The 20,275-nt window shown below is 51.2% G+C and overlaps 5 protein-coding genes across 5 annotated transcripts; 2 read left to right on the forward strand and 3 right to left on the reverse strand.

Annotated features, from left to right (window-relative positions):
• Positions 1-1,498: 1,498 nt before the first annotated feature.
• Positions 1,499-2,898, reverse strand: NECHADRAFT_45902 (uncharacterized protein; the record flags this gene model as incomplete). Its single annotated transcript, XM_003044512.1, has 6 exons — positions 1,499-1,881; positions 1,930-2,060; positions 2,106-2,173; positions 2,384-2,616; positions 2,666-2,702; positions 2,755-2,898. 6 exons carry the CDS (start codon positions 2,896-2,898, stop codon positions 1,499-1,501), a joined length of 996 nt encoding a protein of 331 aa, XP_003044558.1.
• Positions 2,899-5,911: 3,013 nt separating this feature from the next.
• On the reverse strand, positions 5,912-7,358 carry NECHADRAFT_45859 (uncharacterized protein; the record flags this gene model as incomplete). The annotated part of the gene is made up of 2 exons (XM_003044513.1): positions 5,912-7,139; positions 7,201-7,358. 2 exons carry the CDS (start codon positions 7,356-7,358, stop codon positions 5,912-5,914), a joined length of 1,386 nt encoding a protein of 461 aa, XP_003044559.1.
• A 2,845-nt stretch (positions 7,359-10,203) lies between these two features.
• NECHADRAFT_83162 (uncharacterized protein) lies at positions 10,204-11,706 on the reverse strand (the record flags this gene model as incomplete). Its single annotated transcript, XM_003044514.1, has 4 exons — positions 10,204-10,239; positions 10,317-10,917; positions 10,972-11,479; positions 11,538-11,706. 4 exons carry the CDS (start codon positions 11,704-11,706, stop codon positions 10,204-10,206), a joined length of 1,314 nt encoding a protein of 437 aa, XP_003044560.1.
• Positions 11,707-13,058: 1,352 nt separating this feature from the next.
• On the forward strand, positions 13,059-14,061 carry NECHADRAFT_83163 (uncharacterized protein; the record flags this gene model as incomplete). Its single annotated transcript, XM_003044397.1, has 3 exons — positions 13,059-13,220; positions 13,292-13,685; positions 13,742-14,061. 3 exons carry the CDS (start codon positions 13,059-13,061, stop codon positions 14,059-14,061), a joined length of 876 nt encoding a protein of 291 aa, XP_003044443.1.
• Positions 14,062-15,150: 1,089 nt separating this feature from the next.
• NECHADRAFT_45674 (uncharacterized protein) lies at positions 15,151-16,751 on the forward strand (the record flags this gene model as incomplete). Its single annotated transcript, XM_003044398.1, has 4 exons — positions 15,151-15,807; positions 15,854-16,076; positions 16,128-16,556; positions 16,609-16,751. The coding sequence occupies 4 exons, from the start codon at positions 15,151-15,153 to the stop codon at positions 16,749-16,751; spliced, it is 1,452 nt and encodes a 483-aa protein (XP_003044444.1).
• Positions 16,752-20,275: the final 3,524 nt, after the last annotated feature.

Below are 20,275 nucleotides of genomic sequence, written 5' to 3' on the forward strand. Positions count from 1 at the left end.
GGCTCCCTTAGCCTTGAGGGACTTTGGATGCAATTGGTGGAGACTGCTCCTGCGCTTTACAATCGAACGGTATGAAGAAAAGATGGGATGCGCAAATTCGGTGACTTTTGATGAGGGGGCCCTGCTAACGAGGTCTCGCTGCCCTGGAGATTGGCTAGCGCACTTCAGGAGGGGCGAGTGCGCAGAAGAATCTCGAGCTACTACTAGGCGTCGGTATTGGAAATGCCGGTCAGTGGGAGATAAGGTGGTATTCTGACTATTACCCAAGAAACGAGGTGACTGATGTTGACATGGTATTTTGGAGCGAGGTCAGTCCAAGACACGTTAACGCTGGTAGACTCGGAGTACGGGCCAAACAAAATGGAAGGAAAGTAGCGGCGGACGAAAGTTCGGTCCAAGAGGAATGACTGCATCAATCACGGAAGAGCAAACAGCCATCTCTTAAGCAGACATGCCGTACATTAGGCTACAATACTCTTACGATGGAGGCAGCCAACAGATCATGCACAAAGGAGGGGTTTACGAGTAAAACAAGGCGTTAAGCAGGCTGTACACAACTCAGCCAGCCGCTGATCAGCCACAATGACATTGGCACGCGGAAAGCCAGCCACGTTGACAGGCCAACATCCCCGCGGCCGTCATCCAGCTTGAAAGGGGGTGTTTGATAGGATGAAATCGGGTTGCCAAGACTGACCCGGAGCCGGCTAGGAGAAAATGTACAAAGGCTGGAGTGGTTCGCCAGGTCAGCCAGATTGTTCGTATCTCTTGCTGGCGGCTATTCGCAATGCAGGCTCAATGTGCGAGATAAGGGACAGCAGAACAATAGTGCACAGGTAGAAAGAGATAGTTGTCGCAGCCGACCTCCGCAAGCCAACAAGAGGAGATATGGACAAAGCGATCAAAATAAACAGGAGCTGGCAGACGGCATGAAACTTAACAACAACATGGAAAATAGGAAATAGACAGTCACAAAAAATAAGTGCAAAAAAATAGACTTTTGGTGGATTCAAACCACCGCTGATGGACGAACAGGGAATCGAACCCTGGACCACTCCCAGATTATTCAGACGAATTATGCTAAGGGAGTATTATACCACTAAACCATTCGCCCGGTTATTGTTCGGTTGCAGTGCAACCTGTATACAAGGATGGGAGGGTGGAGGCCACGTTGTCTAACCACATTGAGAAACCCCCTCACTTTCTAAGCTGCCCCTATTCACGGCCATTGCCTACCTATCTTACGGGCTATGTTGGAGCTGAATATCGCCATTGAGCCAAATTTTGAAGTTTCGAGTGCTTGTAGTGTCCCACGGGACCACTTATCGATGAGTTAAAAACCATGGTGTCTGAACATTGGTACGCACCCGAGAACAGCATTTCAAGCATGATGAGCAGTGGTATATAGATAATTATTTCGTGGCCGGCTATCGATTCTGACTCCTAACTATGTAACGGGGTATCCATAACTAATCCTACATTAACCTCATCGCAACCTTGATCAACGTGGTTTCGCCGTCGACACGCGAACCACCGTCTCGTTCTTGACCATGATTCCTCCTCCAAATGAGCCAGAGTTATGATGATCCCCCGAGGTGCGATTATTATTAGGCACGGTGACGGTGGCAATGTTGCCGTGGTGTCTGTCGAGGGCATGACTCTCAAAGTCGGATGAGATGGATCCACTTCCGCCTTCTTCGTCTCCAGCAAGCTGGTGCGTGGAGCTTGATTCGTCCTTGGGGAGGGTTGAGAGTCGGATCGACTTCTTGGCTTGGCTGCGACCGTAGGATTGTCCGTAGCTGTTGGAGGCGGAACCGAGAGATGAGGTTGGGTTGGTGCAGGTAAAGATGTAGATGCAGGCTGGTCGGATCGTAGGGAGGCAGGCTAGACGCCATCAGAAGGTATTCTCAAGGTATAATGAATGAAACTTACTGGAAATTGTGACCAAGTTGACTTCGACCGTGGCCCAGATGATAATCGGGGCCAAGTTCCAAGTCATGTCAGGCGATGTGTTGTCAAAGGTTGTAGAGACGCCGACAATGACCAGACCAGCGATACAGACCCTGGACTCATTAGCATACGCAACTTGAAAGAATAGAAGCGCTTACAGAATGCCAAACATGAACATGAGGATAATGCCCAACTTCTGCATCCCAGGCAACTGGAGCTTCTGAATCTGCACAATAGGCAAGACCAAGATAGCGACGTCGATGATGACGTGGGCCAGAACGGTTCCAAAGAAGAATTTGGAACTTTCAATGGCACATGTCTTGTTCTTGATTGTGTAGTCCCAGAAGGCCTCCACGGGAAGACAATGAAAGGTTGTCAAGAATGTCTGTAACACCAAGTTAGACTTGATCTCCTTTAGCCACCAGAAATTACATACCCGAGCCAGGATCCAAATAATAGAGCAGCCAAGCAGAACTTTGATGGCAATCTTGATGTTGGTTACTCGAAACATGCGCCAGTAAAATGTCAAGATGGAGATCTTGGCGAAAAAGAGGGTAAAGGCGTAGATGTGTTCGATGAAAAAGAGGAATTTCTTGGTTGTCGCGTTTGCATCTTCAAAGGACGCGCCCTTGACGTCGGTTGCGTGTAAGCCGAATCCTCTCTGAACCCCTGATATTGAGTTAGCTTTAAACTTGTGTCCTTGTGGTGGATGGCGTACACAAGGGGATCATGATGGCCCATGCCACGGCTGTTGCCTAATATCACAGTCAGTAAGAGCACTTCATCGGCAATACAAACATGACATACATAGCAGAGAATAGCAAACCAGTCATCCCACCAAAACCCAACTCGGGTGATCCTACGACTGATGACACGGAGTAGTAGAAACGCGGTGGCCGCCGGAAAAGTGATAAACTCGGCGCACAACAGATCAGGTTGCCTCGACTGCATCTTGACACTCGAAGCCACAGGGCTGAACGACTATCAGGAAAAAGAAACAAGAAAAAGAAAAGAATAGATCAGCGAACCCAGACGCATGGGATCGTGGGGACTCGGCATGTTGATATGTGACTGTCACAAATTATGAACCCACAGCCGATCAACGGTTTCAAACCTGCCGAGATTCTGCAGCAACCAGGGGCACACGTACCTGCGTTCAGGGGTGTCTCTGCCTTGTGCACCAGCTAATGGGGTTGCGCGATGGAAGGGCGGTAAACTTTATTCAGCTTGACGCTATCGTGTTTCGCCCGGTGAGAGACGCCATCTTCCAGGGACCTGGTCTAGAGCTGGCGATCGGCCGATACGGCTACTGTTTGATTATCACTTTATGCCCTGGTTGATCAACTTTGTTGTCCTGCAATAGCGGCTAAGAAGACAAGTCAAGGTGATGGTTCATTTCAAATTTCTTCTAGTCAGGTTCAAGTTGCCTTTCTCGGCCAGTGAGATGTCCTTCATGGCGATCTTTACTCCTCATCAAGGGACCTAGCCTCATCATGTACGTAGGTGGATGTCAAGAGACGTGTCAGACAGAGGGCAGACATCAACTGCCGCGCTTGTACGAGTCATGGCTTACGGGAGGTGGGAGGAGGAGAGGGCCTCGTTTTAGCCCCGCGTCGGCTAAGCCTTTAGCCCAGCCCTGTCTCCTGATGTGGCTTTTGACTGCAATGTCCAGGCCCTGCCTAGACTGGGCAGATTGATACTCGTGTTGGACATTGGAAACGCCCTAGCTAGCACACCGGGCTCAGAGTAAAAGGTCAAAGCACACGGCCGGAGAAGGCGAGTCAGCACACGCTAAGGACCAACATCAAGATTCCATTTCAAGGGTCTTCCTTGACGCCTTCAGGTCCAGCCATTCGGAACACAGACATTCCGCCCGGCACTTCAACTGTGGGGAAAAGAGGCGTCTCGGGGCCCCGTCTCATCGCGTCATCGGAGCTTGTCGATCTACAGGAGCAGCGAAGGAGTGGCAGGTCCGGTCGATTCCTACCCAATTGTGGGGGAAACACCGTCTCCAAGCCTCGTCGGCAACAGGTACTTGAGAGGGATAGTCGGGAGATTCAAGAGCGCTAATATCCGCCGCTCGGCGGTTTTGGTTGTCGAGTGAGGGCGAAGTAACCTCGCACGGGGGAGATTAGCCCGAAGGGCGAGAGAAGCTGACGTTTGACGATGAACGAGTGGGAGAGGGTCACAGGCCATTATCTGGCTCTTGGGATTATTTGTTGCTGATAGAGATTGACGTTGGTAAAGTTTATAGTTGCTAGGCACCGGGGAAGTGTGCCCACTGTGCCGATCTGAATACCCGATCGACGTGCAGCGGCCTCACCATGATAGCGGCGATGGAGTTGGTCGTCTCGGCTGGGATTTGGAATGCTTCTCGAGTGTCGTGTGAGTCCATTGTGATGATTTTCGATCAGAGAGACAGACAGTTCCCGTTGTTGATCCATCTGGTGCTTCTCATCAACTGCCGTCAAAGGCTGAATTCAAAAGTCGCCTCCAAACGTGTCAATCCTTCCAGAATCCTTCTTGGCTGCGGCATTTCCGACACTGAAACAAAGGCTTTTTCCTCCCCGAGGACCAAGACCTCGTGAGAAACGGTGGTTGGCAGCCCTGTAGGCTGTGTCTTTGGAGAATCTGCAGCCCTAAGCTGGAATGTTCAATCACGAGGCGGATATTCATCTCCCAGATTTATGCATTGCATATAATTCAGCCCGGAAGATGGTGTTCCGTGGCATAATTCAACGCTTGTGAACCTTGGTTGGGACGGCACATCGGCACTTGTTTTGTTCACCTCCGCTGGCAAGCCTCAAACTATTCTTATCAGCTAGTTAATTAGTGAACAGCCTCCGGAGATACTTTTCTGAATTCCCGTGTTTTCTAATCTTTTACTTGCTAAGCGAAGCAGTCACATGTTATCCTCTTCCCTCCCCAAGATGCAGTCCACCTCCGATAGCACAGGATTCAGGAAGATACTCATCGAGAGGGCCTCATTTTTGGTGGAAATTGGACGAAACAATTCTGTGTGGCGTTGCTCGTGTCGGCAATGCACTACATCCCATGAAGCCATCGCCAATCGCAATGCGGGGCAAACCGGACAAATAGCGTGGTGTTGAAGAAACCGCATCGCCAATCACACGCCGCCGCGCTTTGACAATGACCGTGCGCGATGCAGGGTTTAGAGAGACATATACGTCCCCCGGCCCGCATGGTCTCGACCTTTGGCGACCGTTTACAAGAGGCTTTTACACTCCAAAGTGCCGCTTGGCTGAGAACTGGTACGATTTTATCTTCCCTGTAGGGCTTTTTCTCGTGTGGCCTTGCCGGGGTATCGGAGGAACCGATATGAGAAACGGCATACACAGTTCAGCCGAGTTTAAGAGCCTCGACTGCCCAAGATCGACAGTCCTGCTCAACATCTTTGGACCTTAGTCTTTGCTGACCAACATCAGCCTGTTGGAAGTGTGCCAGGTAGTGATAAGGGCAAGCAGCGTCAGAAGTTCCATGGCCACCCCAGGCCCCAACTCTGAGTCCCAGACCTCAACACCTCCCCAGAGGCCTCTGACCTTGGATTCTCACAAACTCGAGCTCACCAACTCAAGCTGTGGACCTAAGTTAGCGTCCCCTAACCAGCTTTCTCTGCGCGCTATGCATCAGCCCTCGCGGCACCTGCCGTGCCTCGGCCTCCCTCGGCTCCCCGCTACATCTCGGCTTCACTCCACGCGTCAAGATCGAGAGCGGGAGGGGCATCCGTGGAGATGCGTCTGTCGGCTCATGGCCAGATTCAGTCTCACAAGAATAACATGAGTTCAACTACGCCCATCACGAAAGCATCATGAACAGTCCACTAACATTATCATAGTAAAGGTCGTACATTCAATTCAGTTCGCCCGTCCGGCGGATGCGACCGCTCAGGAAGGCCAATTAGAGCTCAAGGTATAAACAAACATGAAACTTTGATATGGACAATTTATCGTCCTCCCCAGCCTGACAGATCCTTGTGGCAGGCATCCCATCCGTCAAAGAACGGTGATCTTGTCTCGCCGCCGACCTTGGATCCAACGGATCTCGCTAGGTACTCGAGGAGCATGTTGCCCCAGAGCCAGCTTCCAGGTCCCTTGCCTGGGTGCATTTGGTCTCTATACAAGGTTCCGAGGAGGGTGATGAGACGACCCCATTCGAAGACCTCGTGTCCTGCTTGCTCGGCGACGGCTCTTCCGAGACGGTCGAGATCAAACATGATGGCATCTCCCATGCCAGTTTCTCGGTGAACAGTCAAGGACCTGAACATGATAGGAGCATCTGCGCCAAACTCGTCGTTTAGACGCTGCGCAATCTTTCTGATACGAGCCGTCACAAATCGCACCTCCTGCCACACCATCTGTCTTCCCTTTTCAGCGATGCGCAGCTCTTCAGGGTTATGCATGGCTGAACCACCCTCCCAGAAAGCGCGCTGGTCCCAAAGGCCGTTCTGCCAGAGGATAAGATCGGGACGGCCCTTTTCTCCCTGGATGGGAGACTCATGGGGCTTCCACAGCTTCTCCCAGCGCTCCTCCCAGGCAACGTACTTGATCTTGGGCTTCCACCACCACTTGGGCTTGTAGGTGAAGGATCCGGTCGAGTGGAGGTATACGAGGGTGAGGTTGAAGGCGGGCACGTCGCAGATGCCCTTAGAGAATCGTCCAGACTCGTCTTTCACGGGGAAAGTAATCTCGCCGTCAAACTCTTCGCAGAAAAACTGTGTCATGTAACGATCGACAGAGTCGCTGAACATGACAACGCGACGTCCCCAGAGCCAGCCAAGTTCGGCATCGTTCTTCATGCTGACAAAGTCTTCAACCGTAAGATTTCCTTCCTTGGACTGTTGAGCGGCCTCGGTTCGGCGTCGGTGTTCGGCCACAGCCTTTTGCATCCATGGCTGCGGGTTGGCGGGGGACTCGAGGAACTCGGTTTCGACTTCGGTCGCGTTGAAGATGAGCTCACCCTCGGCAGCGGGGTATTGCGCGTACTCGGGGGCGTCGGCGTTGAGATATTCTTCGGTGTATGGGATGTATCTCGTCTCGTGGTACTGCTTTGAGTCTTGCGGGATGTAGAGATAGCCGGGGCGACGATAGGGATCGACACAGTTGCGGGCCTCTGCTGGGACAGGGTCATCCGAAGCTAATTCTTCGGCATTGGTACCCGGGGTGGAATGATCTCTTCAGTTCAAAGTTAGTATTGGAATGTAAAGTCTCAGATACGGGCGCGTACTTGAAGGACTGGTCGCAGTATTGTTGTGCCTTTTGGTGAGCATAGTCTAGAGGGGCCTTCAAGGGCTCTTGGAAAAAGGTGAAAAGAATGACGAGAAGGGTAACCGCTGCTGCTGCAAGGACAGACATCCGCAGCGCAGGGTTGGACATTTTGGACATGGCCAACATCTTGAACAAACAACAAAAGAATGACTAAGTAACTACTGAGACAAAAGAGCGACTGACGAAAAGATCGTGCAAGGGAGAAACGAGAGGCATTCCCAAGATAAACTCGTACAAGTGGCAGGCTGAGGCATTTTAAGGGGGGCGGCTAGCATGGCGCTTGATCCAATGGATCGAAAGGAGGCCGAGGACGCTCTAACTGAGAACGGTCACGCATGGTTCATGGGAACACGACGGGCCAATTAAGCAATTAAGCATGCTTCCTGGCTTCGAGGTGTTGCAGTTGCTTATTGGCGTGTAAAAGCCACAGCTAGCAAGCATGTCCTTCCAACGCCTGATCTACATGCCAAGATACTTTGGTTCAAACAGTCAACTATTGGCAGTAGCGTAAGGCGTAGAGCCACCAGAGATCCTTGTGATCCCCAGTTTTGCGGTTTTGATGAACCAACGGCTGGGGCTCGGTTGACTTGGATCCCGGGCCCCCTGCATTAGCGTGGAGCTGGATCCTGGATCATATGATCGAGCGAGCTGGTGATGGCCCTAACGATAGCGATGAAAACGGTCTTTTCCAGAAAGAAGGGACATATCACGATGGGAGTCTAGGTGTATGATAACCCAACTCAATAACACAAGTTATGAGGGAAAATATTACTATTGTGGTCGTGTTGACTTCACCATCACAGGCCTCGGACTCCTCCCTCGGACTTCTTGTTACAAAACCTAGCCGATTGCAACCTCAGCTGCCAAGAGTCAGCCCTACCTCGTTTCCGGACGCAAGGATCAACGCTTGGCTTTGATTACGGGGTCGCGTTGTGGCGAAAATAAGGAGGGGATAAGCACGGAGAATTGGCTGATCCATAAACTTCCATGTCGTTATCTACAAGGATCATCACACGACAAGCGAAGGGCCGAGGGACATGAGATGACAATATCATGTGTCGAGAGAATTCAGTAGCATTTGAGTGCATGAACATGCACGAACACTGATTGCTACTAAGAATAACCTATCCCGCCGTCTCCAGACGGGAAGATTGTCTTTGACACACCTACCCTGCATCACAACACCAAAGTTCTCCGAATCATAGCGGAGGGCTGATTTCTCACATTGACATCTGACGTCAGCAGGCTTAAATAAACGCCACAAAAGAGCCCTTGCGCAGCCTCCGTGCACTCGGTTGCAACAGTTTAATCAGTGATAGAGGCCGGAAGCGTCCGTTTAGGAAGCGACCGGCTCCATCGAATCCTTCGAGTCTCCACCAGCGAAGAATCCCACATAATGCTTACTGACGAGGTCAACGTATCATGTTTTTCACCAAAGAGGACTTGGAGATCATCTTGACATATCCATATAGGACCCTATTTTTCGAATTCCATACAACGGGGTTCCCTAGGTGAAAGGGACTTTGATATGTTAATACCTCAGACCCTGTTCGTCGGCCCCCTGCAGGGTAACTCAACCTCCTATCGTCACACGCTGACCTGATGATCACCAGAAACAGCGAGATTAAAAAGAATACTGTGAGCCAAAGAGACAAGGAGGGGAAGTCTATAAGCCTAGCTTACCTGGTGCTTGCTTAATCGAGGCTAGATAAGTCCAATAAAGTCGGATATTAAATACACCTAGGTTTAATCCACGTGGAGGTTATCACTCTTGGCAAGAGGGAAAATGCAATTACGCCCCTACAGTGATTCATGCCAAGAAGGGAGATCACGTGACCACCCTTTGTTGGTTTCTGCGAGTAAGGACTTGGAGGATTCGGTATCCCTGCTATGGGCTGCCAGTTGGGCAAATAGATCCATTTGGATTGACTTTGTTTCTTCCGTTCCGATTGTCATCTTGTAGTCAACCCGCTGCTAGATCGTTATCTCGGCCCGCTCAGGGCTTAGCAGCCGTTTGTTCAAATCTTGTTGCAAATACAAAACACGCGCTGAATTACAGATTAGGTATGAGTTGCTTAGATAAATGTCCAGTATATGATCGCTACCTACACGCAATGCAAGTTGTACTTTGTTTTCTATTCAACGCATGTGTTCTCCCCGTACCTATTGAGTGACTGTTCTGTTCTCGCTGATCTATTGATAACTCTTTGTCCCGCCTGCCTCGTTCAGTCAGCAACCGGAGGCACCAGTGAATCTCCTTCTTGACTTATAAATATAGTAAGCCCAGCTCAGAAATGATTTTAGCTCACACCTGGAGAAGTTGCTTAGGCTGCCTGAGCACTGTCAGTCTTTCCTACTTGCAAATCATCCACTTTTAAACGAGAAGATGCCCCGACGCATGTTGACCCCGGCTGATGAGCAGCTGCGTGCTCGACGCTTGAGACGGGCCGGTAACCTACAACAGGGACACTACACGGTGAAAACTGCTAATGAAAGGCAGCAAGCTGAGTCTGAGAGACCAGATGCATGCCTCGTTCACAATCAGGTGTCAGGACTTGGTAAATGGTATGTCGTTGGAGCCATTATTCTTCTTGTAGTTATTCTTCTTAACTTCTTTTTCTTTTAGGCTCTGCTAATTAGAGTTAGAGAATTTCACAGTATTAGACAAAGACTAAGACGTAGTCTTGGTTTTAAATGTAAGAAAGGCGTTTGTTTTTAGTTTTGAAAGCTACTTAGTAACGGTGAAATTGATAATTGATGGTGAAATGGAGGACAACAACAGCAAACAAGCTCTCTAGACGAAAGATCGAATTTGACTTCACTATGTAGACCTCTGCGGAGATCTTGCAAGTTTACCACTTCGCTGACTGCGATTTTAGATAGAATAGCCCCATTTGGACTGTTTGAATGTGCTTGCTCAAGTGCTAATAAAACATCCCATTGGCCCCATGAACCTGATCCGTTTCACAAATCACACATCCTGGAAGATGAACCTGTTGAAAGAATTCTGCAAATGAACAAGTTAGCGGCCAAGATCAGCCAACGGATCAAGCTACGGGAGAGCCACGTAAAGGGACTGCTTACCTTGAAGGTACCAAACGCACGCTTCTGGTACGCGACACCCGAGTAATCGCTGTCGGGGAACTCGAGCTCCCACGGCTTGACGACGCCGTCGTCGGTGCGGACCACAACCTCAGTGATGGAGTCCTGCCAATTGAGCGCAATAAGTGCCGTCTTGCCTTTGACCTCCCACCGCGCGAGGCGTGCTCTGCCGAGGGAACTGGCGAAGCTAGCCGAGTCCCATTCTACGTTCCATGAGATCCATCGGAGGGCATCCTTGCTAGCGCTGGGCCTCTTGTCTGGCTGTGCGAACCCGTACTCCACCTTGGGGTCATCACCGAGTAGCATGGCTGAAGAATAGACTGGTAAAGCCTCGAAGACGGCCTCGGCTGGGATGGGCTCAGTGTCGTCTTGCACATGGACACGGAGAATTTTGTCGGTCTCGGACCAGCTCAAGCAGAGCGGGTACGTAGGAGTAGGTTGACTCTTCCTTGCCGGCTGAGCTAGGATTGCGACAGCTCGCTTGTACACACCCGTCCACTCCATGATCTCCCGCATCATTTTCATATCGATGCGAGAGCCACGGCTCCCATACTTGGGGCTCTTGCGCTTCGGCCCGTAGTTACTGGGTTTACGGTCAGCTACGAGAGGGGAAGACAGAAAGCTTCGAGGTTCTTACTGTATGGCCACAGCTACTGGCTTGCCGTTGTAGCCAGTCCAGACGACTGAGCCACTCACGCCCGCCTCAGTCGTTGCCAGGTACTCGAGCTGGTGCTGCTTCAGGATGGGGTTCACGAACTGTCCAGTGCTGCGAGTGGTGGGATCGTCTTTCCTGGCGGTCGTCAAGTAGCTTGAGATGTTGCAGACACCCTCAATCCTCTCCTCCTCAGCAAGGCGGAGTGCGAAGCCAAAGGCAGTCTTGGGCGGGGGAGGGTTGTTGTTCTTAGGAATCAGGATGATGCCAAAGTCGTCTATGGCGGACGCCTCGGTGGGCTTGCTCGAAAAGACTTTGCTGATATGTGTGTCTTTCTCGGCTATGTCAACCCAACCGGTCCCGACGCCCTTCCACCAGGCTCTAAGCTGTGTGGTTCGTTGGCCGTTTTCGTCTATCAGGTTATGACCCGCCGTGAAGATGACGGCTTTGTCCTGGCCTGGAATATTGACGAAGAAGCCATTACCACCCTTTTCTACAGAGGTCTGGTGTTAGCGCGTACATGGTCCACGGCTATCAAGCTGAAGGCTTACCTGTTCCGGTCTTGATGAACCTCAGCATCACGACAGCCTGTCCAATGACAGAATCATCCAACGAGTTGAGGCCATACCGGATGGGATCTTTGTCCCGCTCTCGCCCGGGGCTTCCTCCTCCCTGGCGATCCGGGTGCCATAGATTCTTCGGGACAAGCGATCCGACCATGGTGCGTTGGGCAGTATGACAGTGATAGGAACTCGGTAATGAAGCTTGTCTTGACCCAGCGTGACAAGAATCTTGAGGCAGATAAAGACCACTTCCTGTTGTTGCGGATTACAGTCTACCTTGTCCCCCTTGCTTTTCTCCTCCTTCTCTTCGGCATTTGGGCTGCAACCCCTATGTAGTTGGCAATGCAACGTCAAAGCTCATTGTGACAAAAACCGGTCATGGGCCTATTCAGCTGCCTTCGGTCTGCCGCCAACTTCCAGATTCTGCATCGTTGTATCATCAAGGTTTCGTTGAGCTGCAGGAAAACGGTGAACCCCGCGCGGACCACACCAAATATTGCAATACGACGGCCTTGGCGGCTGAATACATAGCGGAAGTTTAGGGTCAAGGTGTGAAATGAGTTGAGAAGTCTACATTGGGAAGAGAGGTACGAATCTGAAATCAATAATATGCATGCATGTCTTGCTGCAGCTCTCCTGTTAGATCCGGTACTGGAAAAGATCTACCGCCCGAAGGGAGCTGAAAGCGTCGTAGGTCGATCATATGATGGTTCATATGCCGTATTGGAATGCAGCAGGAAACATGCGGAACAAAATGCGACCCTAGGCACGGGCCGGGCCGCCAACCGCTGCCAGACACAGCCCACCTTGTTTCCACGTCAGCCGCTTGGCAACGAGCTGAGAGGCACCGTTCATCCCACCCAAACACATATGGATGTCACATTTCTATGCCGGTTTTGATAATGTAGCCAGCCCCGATCCAGCAGTGTACAGGCTTGGCAACAGGCTCCCGGACCCCACGGCAACCGGTGAGCTCCCGACGTGATACGTATCAACATTATTGGAGGGTGTGTTGCCTTTTACTCACATATCATGGTACTTTGTGAGCCAATAAGGACATCTTCTGACAACTGCAGCCTAACTAGTTCGTCAACAGCAGTTCAGCCAGCCATACTCTTGCCGGGAGCACCCTCGTGCTGTAACCTCGTCCTGCAAGCGGCATATACCCAAAGGAGAGAAAGAAATGGCATCATCATTTACGAGGCTTGGCTGAGAAGCCCCCCCTCCATCATCGGCGGCTGAAGCGCATGGGTATGGAGTTACAGGTGATTAGCACAACTACCTGCTGGTAAACATGGATTTGCCACGCCACATAGATACGGATCGTCTTTTGCATAGCCATCCCAAAGCATGTGGAAGTAGAGGGAGTGTACTTGGGAATATCAGAGGGGTATCTTGTATTGATTTAAAGGATAAGACGTCGCTTGAAAGTTGGGCAAACAACAAGAGCTTCGATATATCACGCTTTCAACAGAACTTCCATCAATCTCAGCATCAACCTCAATCACCATGAGCAGCCAAGTCAAGACCATCGTCCGTGTGCTGCGCTCCGCAGGCTCCATCACTCTCGGCAACGGCAACCTTGTCCTCCTGAGCATTGAGGCAGGTCGTCTTGTCGAGAAGATCTATGATGGAGATGACCTCAAGGACCAGCGCTTGATTGCCGATAACGTCAAAGATGGTTCCTCGGCTGTGTATGCCGCATCAGAGAAGAACGTGAGTAACGTGTTTACGGTGAATAGGTCACTTGCCCTAACTCACAGCAGGTCTTTGTTCTGTATGTCGACCAGGATGACCAGATCAGGGCCAGCGAGTTCGACTCTGACTCTGAGGAGTGGGATGATGCCGATCTCGGTGATATCGACGTGACTGTGCACCCGGACAGCCATCTCGCCATCGCAAACATCCACAGCGCCAGCCTGGTATTTTATCAGGGAGCTGACGGTGTCATCAAGAGCATCAACTACGACCAAGAGGGTAACCAGTGGACTGAGGGTTTCCCAGTTCCTGGCTCCGCCGCCGTCGGTACGCCCATCTCGGCCTACTCGACTGACAAGGCTTTGGCTGTGAGCTTCATCGGCCAAGACAAGAGTGTGCATGTCCACAGCCGGGACTTTGAGTCTGGAGAGTGGAGTGGTAAGTGAAGCCCCAGATACGGCACGCCGAGACGAGACTGACAGACTCTCAATTAGAATCCACCCTTCCGGGCACTTGGGACGACTCCGTGACTAGCATCATCGTCTCCCAGGATGTCGAGACCGGTAGCTTTGAGGCATTTGCTCTGGTAGGCACCACCATCGACCACATCAAGAAGGACGGCACTCGCGCCGCCCTGGGTTCTATCCAGAATGGTGATTTTGTCCCTGCCACCAAGGCCGAGGCGGGGGATGTGTACGGTAACAACTACGGCATCATCCAGAACTACTGGAACTACGGCGGCGGCTACGGTGGCGGAAACTATGTATACATGTCTCCTCCCGTCTATGGGGGTTGCCGACCCCGCTGGTGCTGATAGATGTACATGGATGGAGAAATTGAGCTTTGTAGTTTGGGTTCAGCTTAGTTGGCGAGGGCGAAGCGCGGTAGCCGGCTACTTGGAGTGATAGTTTAGTGCAGTTGCGTGAACAGTCTGTAGTTCTCTATTCAATACACGCATGCTTTGCTTACACATAGTCGTATCCTACTTGCAAAGGTTTCATGGCTACAGGGGCGGAGAGCCATCAACAGTATCAGAGAAGACGCTCCTTAGCTCGCTTGACTGTCAACGAGTCTCATGTCGCATAACATGGATTCTTGGTCGATCATTCGCAACGGAGCGTTCCATCAGGTCAAGCTGGGTTATTCATGAATGAGACGAGTGAAGCGACAGTACATTCCTCATACTCACTTATCAGATAGCCATAGTTCCTGAACATCAGGTATTTTCTGATGATGCCCCAGAAACAAAGCATGTGATGAACAGCCATCTAAGGAGGAGGTGATGGCGCAAGTGACGCGTACCGCCTCAACAGCCAAAAATGTCCCTCACATATCACCTACATTTCGTACACAACCTTATTAGTCTCTGACTTGCGTCCGGGATGTCCGGATGCGGAAGTGTCGAGCAGCATGTAAGCAGCTGAGCGGATGCAACCCAAGACCAGGTTGCATTTTAGCCGAGGACCAGGCCGCCACACCGGGAAAGACGTTGACCGGCCCTTTTGAAATGCATGAAGTGTGTCATGCGGCCTTGGGTTTCAATATTGTCTTGGGAAATACGTTCTTCGTGATAGTGGCTGGCTGGCCTCTGGATAGGGAAAGTGACACATAAACAATGACGACAACAAGACACATGTGATGAGACCTTAGACGCAATTACTATGAGGTACCTCGCATAGGATTTCGGTACGGGCCATGCCGACCTGCTACGCATACACCAGCTCAACGGCCTGAGATGGACGCAAAGTCGTGTTTTGTCAAGTTCCCTATTTCTGTCTGGATGTATGTATATATAACTAATGCATTTGGTAACCATAGACCTCACTAGCTCCTCCTCATCGCTTCTCACTACCCCGATCACTCCTCATCACTGCTCATAGCCCTCCTTTCTCAAACAGCTGACATGGCCAACACCATCCACACTGACGCCCGCAAGGGCTTGCTCACCTCGGACAAGCTAGACAGGTATCTAGCCGGCGGTGCCAAGATTGACGACGAAGGACCTGGGGGCTTCACACCCCTCATGGCCGCAGCCAGGACTGGCCATCCAGCTGTCGTCGAGCTTCTCCTTAAGAAAGGCGCCGCTCCCAACTTCAAGAGCAGCAACGGCACCACCGCGCTCTATGGTGCCGCCAATGCGAGAAACAACAGAGTCGAGGTCGTACGCTTGCTGCTCGACCATGGCGCCAAGGTTGATTTAACCAGCCCTGAGGTGGGCAACGAGACCCCTCTCATGGTGGCCATCACCCAAGCTCGGGACCCTGCTGTTGTCGGCATGCTCATTGAGGCCGGCGCTTCTCTACAGGCCAAGAACAGCAAGGGAGAGACGGCCAAGTCGCTAGCCCAGATGTCCGGAGTCCCTGCCATCCAGAAGTATGCCCTGCCACCTGGCCAGCAGCAGCCAGGCCTCCCGGAGCTCATCAACCTGCTGGTGAGCTTTGTCCTGTTTGTACTGGCGTACGTGAATAGCGGCCTCATAGAGGGCGTCGTCAAAGGCGTCGTGTCCAACCTGTATCACATCGGCTCAGCTCAGCCAGATCAGCAGCTCGCTCAAGTAAGTGTCTGACTTCCACCACTGTGACGACTCGACTGACACGCGAGACTAGGAGATTGGCAACCCCCAGACAGTCGATGACTTCAAAAAGGGAGTCGAGGACTACGTTAGAGACAGCGACCTCGGCCAGTTCTTCCCCCCTGGTAATGACTACCTGCAAAAGGTGGCCGAAAAGGCCGTCGAGCTCAAAGACGACCCAAGAAACCACCTCAGGGAGCCGGAGCAGATCAAAGGACTCGTCAGGATGGCTCTATATCAGCCCGTCTTCTACTGCGGTACGTTCTCCTACGATACCGGTCAACTGACAATCACTGAGCCTGCTGCAGACGATAGCGGTTCTATGGGTGCTGAAATCCACGACAACCAAGGCAACGTGGTTGGAACAAGAATGCATGCCATGAGGCAATTGGTTCAACGCATGTCCAGCATCGCAACTCGCCTCGTTCCAGACGGAAAAGGCGCTCACCTGCGCTTCATCAACAGCGATTATCATGGCAACGACCTCAAAGCTGACCAGATCGATGCACAGATTCAATTTGAGCCATCTGGCGGTACGAATCTCGGAACCAACTTGGAGCAAAAGGTCTTGCAGCCTGTGGTCTACAGTCAACTGGACAAGAATGGTGTACTTGAGAGGCCGCACCTGATTCTTACAGTCACAGATGGAGAACCGAATCCTGAGGCCATAGACACGTTCAAGAAGACCATTGAAGGGTGTGGTAGGCGGCTGGAGAACCACGACTATCCCCAGGAGTGTGAGTGAAGCCACGAATAGCTCCTGTCACTAGAGATGCTAACATCACATAGCTGTCATGTTCCTCATCAGCCAAGTTGGCGACGACCACGCGGCTGACCAGTTCCTCGACTCCCTCAGCGGTGATGCGGCTATTGATCGCGTTCTCTATCGTACTTCAGGTTCGTTTCATCCGTGTTCACACTGGAAGAGATGAGATTGACTGACTTGCTTAAACAGAGCGTCTGCATGAGAAGTACGCAGATCTACGGAACAACGAGGCGGATCTTGAAAGATGGGTAAGACGGCGACCCTGGCCATTTCTGCAAGACTCAGAAGCTAACCGCTGCTATTCTCAGCTTTTTGACATTCTCATGAAGCCCATCACAGGTTGAGGAAGCTATAGAGATCGTACTTGGCTGGTTCAAAGGCGGAAGTTGAGGCAAACTTGAGACTTTGGCCTGATGGGCAAACCGCGGGCCATGTACCTACGGCAGGACTGATTCAATGGGACCAAGCTGTGTAAGGTCAGGTATTATGTTTGGTTCTTTTACTCCTCCTCTCATTGTGTGGTGATGAGAGAAAAGCGATGGGGGTCGGCAACCCGTGCCTGGGCGAACCATAGCTACTTTAAGGTCCAGATGTGATAGCTTGCATTCAATATCTGGCCTTGTTGTTGAAGAGCTCGTTGATGAGTTGCGTCCACACGCTAAGGGAGGAACAGCTGTTGTCAACCACGTCACGGGAGCCTGACTCATGTATTTCTTCGTCACACGTTAGATTAACATTCTTCTCATAAAGCACTCTAAGAGGATGGAGATCATACACACATTGAAGTGACATACAAGTTCATGCCCTCTCCTGACAATTCAAGTACCTGCTAAGGTGCATCCTCCTCATTCTTCTCGTCCAACTCACCACTCTCATGCCTTTCGACACCAAAATTGTTAACCAGCAAATCAACTACATTCTGGTGGCCCTCCTCTTCGGCAATAGCGAGGGGCCCGTATCCGTTATTGTTGCGCAGTGTTTTGTCACACTTGCAAACTCCAACAAGAAAATCAACCATCTCCCTGTGTCCGTTCTTTGCTGCAAGATGAAGAGGAGTATCTCCGTCTCCATTTGTTGAATTGACATCAATTTCTCCCTTCTTGATCTCAAGAATCAGTTGGGCAATGTTAATGTCTTTTTCTCTGGCGGCAAAGTGCAGCAATGTGTTCCCGCATTTGTCTTCTAATCGCACATCTGCTTGATTAAGGAGGAACTTGACAATCTCCCGGTAACCCTTCTTGATGGCAATATCAAGCGGTGTCTGATCATTTTCGTCGAGCGAGTTGACAGATACACCTTTTTCCACGAGCCGTTTGACGGTATCGATGTGGCGACCTTGGGAGGCAAAGTGAAGCGGTGTCATGTCGTTGTCGTATCTCTCTCTATCTTTATCTTCAAACAGCAGATCAATCATGTCGTTATACCCTTCGCTTGCTGCATGGTCGAGAGCTGTTATGCCAGAACTATCGCGTATCCTTCGGGAATCGGGCTTGAGACTGAGAAGCAACTCGACAGTTTCTTTGTGTCTAACGACCACGGCAAGATGAAGCGGAGTTTGGCCCTCTTCATCAGTTGGCAAGTCCGCAGCGCCGCCACTAGCATTCAACAGTATACGGACAGTTTCTGTATGCCCATTTACCGCGGCCAAGTGCATGGGGAATTCTCCAAATGAATTCCAACCTCCTGTGTCTGACCCGAGGTGTAGAAGTTGCTTGACAGCATCTTCCTTCCCGGCTTGAGCAGCTAGATGGATCGGTGTGTTGCCAAAGTCGTCTTTTGCTTGCATAAGTGTGGACAGACAACACGAAGATACTAGCCATTCAATGAATGAGAATTGATCTGACATGGCAGCAACATGTAGTGTGGTTCTCCCATGATCGTCGCGAATCCTTTCAAGTTTTTCGACAAGTCCTTCCTCGCCCAGCCTCTCCAGCAGCAGTTTAGCCACTTGAATAGCCCCTCCACGAGCAGCCCACAATAATGGACTGTACCCAGTCTTGTCGGCCAAGTTGAAATTCGCCCCAGCTTCAAGCAGAAGACGAGCATGGCTCTCCAAGTTGTGTAATGCTGCAAGGTGTAATGGCGCGACCCCATCGACATCTTGGACGTCGATCCTCGCGCCCCATTTCAACATTTGTTTCATCATGTCGTCGGCAAAATCGGTCATGTCTATTCGACACAAGTAATGCAATGGAGTCCTTCCGTGAATATCTGTGGCGCTCATTTCGGCGCCACTGGCTACCAAAACGTCCAGGTGCAAGTGAAATGAGTACATCATAGCATAGTGAAGGGGTGCCAGCCCGAGGATGTCCTGGTGGTTGATGTATTTCCTTTTCTGACCAGTGGGTTTACCGGAAAATCTGTCTTCCACAACTTCTCGATGGAGAGCGCCAAAACACAGAAACCTCTTCAAATGATTTGACAATTTGATAGATCCCCGCAAAATCAACTTCCCCACGTCCCAAAACATGTCCAGGACGTGGTGAAGGTCAGGAGGAAGGCCATCGTATTTCTCGCGCTCCCAGTCGTTGTTAAGCTCGGTCAGAAGTTCCTCCAGATCATGGCGACGCAACATTTGGTCCAGACCTTTCTCTTTTTCTGTCTCGAAAAGCCAACGGACGTGGCAGCGATAAGCCAAAAACAAAGCAGTAGCCTTGTTGCTGATATTACGCCTTTCGGGGAAACACCTCGCCCTACTAAAGAACCATCGGTAAGTCTCAGAGACTTCGGTCCAATCCCCTCGCTGTTCATAAATCGCGGCATGCTGTTGAGTCCACCGAACTACCGTTTCGATCTCGGGAAGTTTGTTTGCTGCGCTCAATGGTGGTATCAGACTTAAGTAGACGCGTTCTAGGCTTCCAAAGCCCACAACCTGCATCTTCTGCGCTAGCCTGGAAATCGCATCATGGTGAAGAGAGAACTCATTCCACCGAAGACTGTCCGCCTCGATGCTGGGATCAGCGAGTTTCATGGTGGCTTGCTCGGGTATAGGCTTGCTCATCGTGTTTGCTAACGAGAACATGAAGTGCGAGAAGATGTGCTGAGCCAACAGTGCCTGCAATGAGTCATATGTTTCCATCGCCAAGGCCGCTGGCCTCTGTGCGTTGCCGTCGTTGAGAACAAATACAGGCCTCTGGGTACCAGGTGGGAAATGACAGCATCCAATGGCATACTCGAAGCCATTCGAGGGGGCTTCTGCTGCATCTACCCCAGTCTCGGCTGGCATGACGGACAGAAGCTCTTGGTCTGGCACCCACCAACGGAGATCTTGTTCGAGACGCTTAGATGACGAACCAAGCAGTCGTAGGCTGCGCTTTGGTATTTCCCCTTTTGTTCGAAGCCATGAATCGTCATGTTTCATTGTCGATGGTTCTGGGGCCAAGCTATTAGGGTGGTTGGTGCACTTGATGTGGTAGATCCAGAGCGAGAGTGCGGCGTCAATCTCGTCGGCGAGCGCTTTCCACTTTTTTCCCGATTGTTCTACATGGAAGTCAACCCAATTGGCCCCGATTCGCATTCTCCAAGAGAAACCTCCAGTGCACTGTCTGAGATCTTCTTCAAATGTCCCGGATAGCTCATCAAGGGCGATCTCAATAGCCCTAGCAGTCGAAATCGCTTCCTGAGAAGCCACGCTCGGCCAATCGGCGAGCTTTCCCAGGTCTCGTCTAAGTTGTACCACTTTGTGAGTGG

Source organism: Fusarium vanettenii (genome assembly GCF_000151355.1).
Source record: "Fusarium vanettenii 77-13-4 chromosome 7 genomic scaffold NECHAsca_22_chr7_11_0, whole genome shotgun sequence".
Lineage (NCBI taxonomy): Eukaryota > Fungi > Ascomycota > Sordariomycetes > Hypocreales > Nectriaceae > Fusarium > Fusarium vanettenii.